The sequence below is a fragment of the Blennius ocellaris genome (assembly GCF_963422515.1).
Source record: "Blennius ocellaris genome assembly, contig: SCAFFOLD_148, whole genome shotgun sequence".
In the NCBI taxonomy this organism is placed as follows: domain Eukaryota; kingdom Metazoa; phylum Chordata; class Actinopteri; order Blenniiformes; family Blenniidae; genus Blennius; species Blennius ocellaris.
Window position 1 is genome coordinate 28,942 of NW_027662107.1, and position 5,000 is coordinate 33,941.

At 52.1% G+C, this 5,000-nt stretch overlaps 1 protein-coding gene across 2 annotated transcripts in view; it reads right to left on the reverse strand.

The window, feature by feature from the left end:
- Positions 1 to 5,000, reverse strand: part of ak8 (adenylate kinase 8) — a 14,737-nt gene that overhangs the window by 1,643 nt on the left and 8,094 nt on the right. For both annotated transcript variants that reach the window (XM_080521733.1, XM_080521732.1), the window contains exon 12: positions 4,651 to 4,707. In XM_080521733.1, the coding sequence (XP_080377859.1) occupies positions 4,651 to 4,707 (57 nt within the window). The remainder of the gene's footprint in view (positions 1 to 4,650; positions 4,708 to 5,000) is intronic.

Sequence of the window (5,000 nt, forward strand, 5' to 3'; positions counted from 1 at the left end):
CCTGGAGTTCACCTGGAGTTCACCTGGAGTTCACCTGGAGTTCACCTGGAGTACACCTGGAGTTCACCTGGAGTTCATCTCTAGTTCACCTCTAGTTCACCTGGAGTTCACCTGGAGTTCACCTGGAGTACACCTGGAGTTCACCTCTAGTTCACCTGGAGTTCACCTCTAGTTCACCTCTAGTTCACCTGGAGTTCACCTGGAGTTCACCTGGAGTACACCTGGAGTTCACCTCTAGTTCACCTGGAGTTCACCTGGAGTTCACCTGGAGTACACCTGGAGTTCACCTCTAGTTCACCTGGAGTTCACCTCTAGTTCACCTCTAGTTCACCTGGAGTTCACCTGGAGTTCACCTGGAGTTCACTTCTAGTTCACCTGGAGTACACCTGGAGTTCACCTGGAGTTCACCTGGAGTTCACCTCTAGTTCACCTGGAGTTCACCTGGAGTTCACCTGGAGTACACCTGGAGTTCACCTGGAGTTCATCTCTAGTTCACCTCTAGTTCACCTGGAGTTCACCTGGAGTTCACCTGGAGTACACCTGGAGTTCACCTCTAGTTCACCTCTAGTTCACCTGGAGTTCACCTGGAGTTCACCTCTAGTTCACCTGGAGTTCACCTGGAGTTCACTTCTAGTTCACCTGGAGTACACCTGGAGTTCACCTCTAGTTCACCTGGAGTTCACCTCTAGTTCACCTGGAGTTCACCTCTACTTCACCTGGAGTTCAGCTGGAGTTCACCTGGAGTTCACCTGGAGTTCACCTGGAGTTCACCTCTAGTTCACCTCTAGTTCACCTGGAGTTCACCTGGAGTTCACCTGGAGTTCACTTCTAGTTCACCTCTAGTTCACCTGGAGTTCACCTGGAGTTCACCTCTAGTTCACCTGGAGTTCACCTGGAGTTCACCTGGAGTTCACCTCTAGTTCACCTGGAGTTCACCTGGAGTTCACCTGGAGTTCACCTCTAGTTCACCTGGAGTTCACCGAGAGTTCACCTGGAGTTCACCTGGAGTACACCTGGAGTTCACCTGGAGTTCACCTCTAGTTCACCTCTAGTTCACCTGGAGTTCCCCTCTAGTTCAGCTGGAGTTCACCTGGAGTTCACCTGGAGTACACCTGGAGTTCACCTCTAGTTCACCTCTAGGTCACCTGGAGTACACCTGGAGTTCACCTCTAGTTCACCTGGAGTTCACCTGGAGTTCACCTGGAGTTCACCTCTAGTTCACCTGGAGTTCACCTGGAGTTCACCTGGAGTTCACCTCTAGTTCACCTGGAGTTCACTTCTAGTTCACCTGGAGTACACCTGGAGTTCACCTCTAGTTCACCTGGAGTACACCTGGAGTACACCTGGAGTTCACCTCTAGTTCACCTGGAGTTCACCTGGAGTTCACCTCTAGTTCACCTCTAGTTCACCTCTAGTTCACCTCTAGTTCACCTGGAGTTCACCTGGAGTTCACCTCTAGTTCACCTGGAGTTCACCTGGAGTTCACCTGGAGTTCACCTGGAGTACACCTGGAGTTCACCTGGAGTTCATCTCTAGTTCACCTCTAGTTCACCTGGAGTTCACCTGGAGTTCACCTGGAGTACACCTGGAGTTCACCTCTAGTTCACCTGGAGTTCACCTGGAGTTCACCTGGAGTTCACCTCTAGTTCACCTGGAGTTCACCTGGAGTTCACTTCTAGTTCACCTGGAGTACACCTGGAGTTCACCTCTAGTTCACCTCTAGTTCACCTGGAGTTCACCTGGAGTTCACCTGGAGTACACCTGGAGTTCACCTCTAGTTCACCTGGAGTACACCTGGAGTTCACCTCTAGTTCACCTGGAGTTCACCTGGAGTACACCTGGAGTTCACCTCTAGTTCACCTGGAGTACACCTGGAGTTCACCTCTAGTTCACCTGGAGTACACCTGGAGTTCACCTCTAGGTCACCTGGAGTACACCTGGAGTTCACCTCTAGTTCACCTGGAGTTCACCTGGAGTACACCTGGAGTTCACCTCTAGTTCACCTGGATTTCACCTGGAGTTCACCTCTAGTTCACCTCTAGTTCACCTGGAGTTCACCTGGAGTTCACCTGGAGTACACCTGGAGTTCACCTCTAGTTCACCTGGAGTTCACCTGGAGTTCACCTGGAGTACACCTGGAGTTCACCTCTAGTTCACCTGGAGTTCATCTGGAGTTCACCTCTAGTTCACCTGGAGTTCACCTGGAGTTCACCTGGAGTACACCTGGAGTTCACCTCTAGTTCACCTGGAGTTCACCTCTAGTTCACCTCTAGTTCACCTGGAGTTCACCTGGAGTTCACCTGGAGTTCACCTCTAGTTCACCTCTAGTTCACCTGGAGTTCACCTGGAGTACACCTGGAGTTCACCTCTAGTTCACCTGGAGTACACCTGGAGTTCACCTCTAGTTCACCTGGAGTTCACCTGGAGTTCACCTCTAGTTCACCTGGAGTTCACCTGGAGTTCACCTCTAGTTCACCTGGAGTTCACCTGGAGTTCACCTGGAGTACACCTGGAGTTCACCTCTAGTTCACCTGGAGTTCACCTGGAGTTCACCTGGAGTACACCTGGAGTTCACCTCTAGTTCACCTGGAGTTCACCTGGAGTTCACCTCTAGTTCACCTGGAGTTCACCTGGAGTTCACCTGGAGTTCACTTCTAGTTCACCTGGAGTTCACCTGGAGTTCACCTGGAGTTCACCTCTAGTTCACCTCTAGTTCACCTGGAGTTCACCTGGAGTTCACCTCTAGTTCACCTCTAGGTCATCTGGAGTACACCTGGAGTTCACCTCTAGTTCACCTGGAGTTCACCTGGAGTTCACCTGGAGTTCACCTCTAGTTCACCTGGAGTTCACCTGGAGTTCACCTGGAGTTCACCTCTAGTTCACCTGGAGTTCACCTGGAGTTCACTTCTAGTTCACCTGGAGTACACCTGGAGTTCACCTCTAGTTCACCTGGAGTACACCTGGAGTACACCTGGAGTTCACCTCTAGTTCACCTGGAGTTCACCTGGAGTTCACCTCTAGTTCACCTCTAGTTCACCTGGAGTTCACCTGGAGTTCACCTCTAGTTCACCTGGAGTTCACCTGGAGTTCACCTGGAGTTCACCTGGAGTACACCTGGAGTTCACCTGGAGTTCATCTCTAGTTCACCTCTAGTTCACCTGGAGTTCACCTGGAGTTCACCTGGAGTACACCTGGAGTTCACCTCTAGTTCACCTGGAGTTCACCTGGAGTTCACCTGGAGTTCACCTCTAGTTCACCTGGAGTTCACCTGGAGTTCACTTCTAGTTCACCTGGAGTACACCTGGAGTTCACCTCTAGTTCACCTCTAGTTCACCTGGAGTTCACCTGGAGTTCACCTGGAGTACACCTGGAGTTCACCTCTAGTTCACCTGGAGTACACCTGGAGTTCACCTCTAGTTCACCTGGAGTTCACCTGGAGTACACCTGGAGTTCACCTCTAGTTCACCTGGAGTACACCTGGAGTTCACCTCTAGTTCACCTGGAGTACACCTGGAGTTCACCTCTAGGTCACCTGGAGTACACCTGGAGTTCACCTCTAGTTCACCTGGAGTTCACCTGGAGTACACCTGGAGTTCACCTCTAGTTCACCTGGATTTCACCTGGAGTTCACCTCTAGTTCACCTCTAGTTCACCTGGAGTTCACCTGGAGTTCACCTGGAGTACACCTGGAGTTCACCTCTAGTTCACCTGGAGTTCACCTGGAGTTCACCTGGAGTACACCTGGAGTTCACCTCTAGTTCACCTGGAGTTCATCTGGAGTTCACCTCTAGTTCACCTGGAGTTCACCTGGAGTTCACCTGGAGTACACCTGGAGTTCACCTCTAGTTCACCTGGAGTTCACCTCTAGTTCACCTCTAGTTCACCTGGAGTTCACCTGGAGTTCACCTGGAGTTCACCTCTAGTTCACCTCTAGTTCACCTGGAGTTCACCTGGAGTACACCTGGAGTTCACCTCTAGTTCACCTGGAGTACACCTGGAGTTCACCTCTAGTTCACCTGGAGTTCACCTGGAGTTCACCTCTAGTTCACCTGGAGTTCACCTGGAGTTCACCTGGAGTTCACCTCTAGTTCACCTGGAGTTCACCTGGAGTTCACCTGGAGTACACCTGGAGTTCACCTCTAGTTCACCTGGAGTTCACCTGGAGTTCACCTGGAGTACACCTGGAGTTCACCTCTAGTTCACCTGGAGTTCACCTGGAGTTCACCTCTAGTTCACCTGGAGTTCACCTGGAGTTCACCTGGAGTTCACTTCTAGTTCACCTGGAGTTCACCTGGAGTTCACCTGGAGTTCACCTCTAGTTCACCTCTAGTTCACCTGGAGTTCACCTGGAGTTCACCTGGAGTTCACCTCTAGTTCACCTGGAGTTCACCTGGAGTTCACTTCTAGTTCACCTGGAGTACACCTGGAGTTCACCTGGAGTTCACCTGGAGTTCACCTGGAGTTCACTTCTAGTTCACCTGGAGTACACCTGGAGTTCACCTCTAGTTCACCTGGAGTTCACCTGGAGTACACCTGGAGTTCACCTGACCTCTGAGGAGTCGTGGTGCGTTCACTGACCTCTGACCTCTGAGGAGTCGTGGTGCGTTCACTGACCTCTGACCTCTGAGGAGTCGTGGTGCGTTCACTGACCTCTGACCTCTGATTCTCTCCAGACAGACTCGATCCGTCGCCTCCAGGAAGAAAACTCTGAGGAGAGAAGAGGTGCAGTAATACTACTAACAATACTCAGTACCAGGAAGGAACACAGGGGGCAGCGTTGCAGTACTACTACTTCCAACAGGTAGAGCTACAGTAGTACCCAGAGTGCAGTGTTACCTGGTGGCCAGCAGGGGGCAGTGGTACCTGGTGGCCAGTAGGGGGCAGTGGTACCTGGTGGCCAGCAGGGGGCACTGTTACCCAGCAGGGGGCAGTGGTACCTGGTGGCCAGTAGGGGGCACTGTTACCCAGCAGGGGGCAGTGGTACCTGGTGGCCAGTAGGG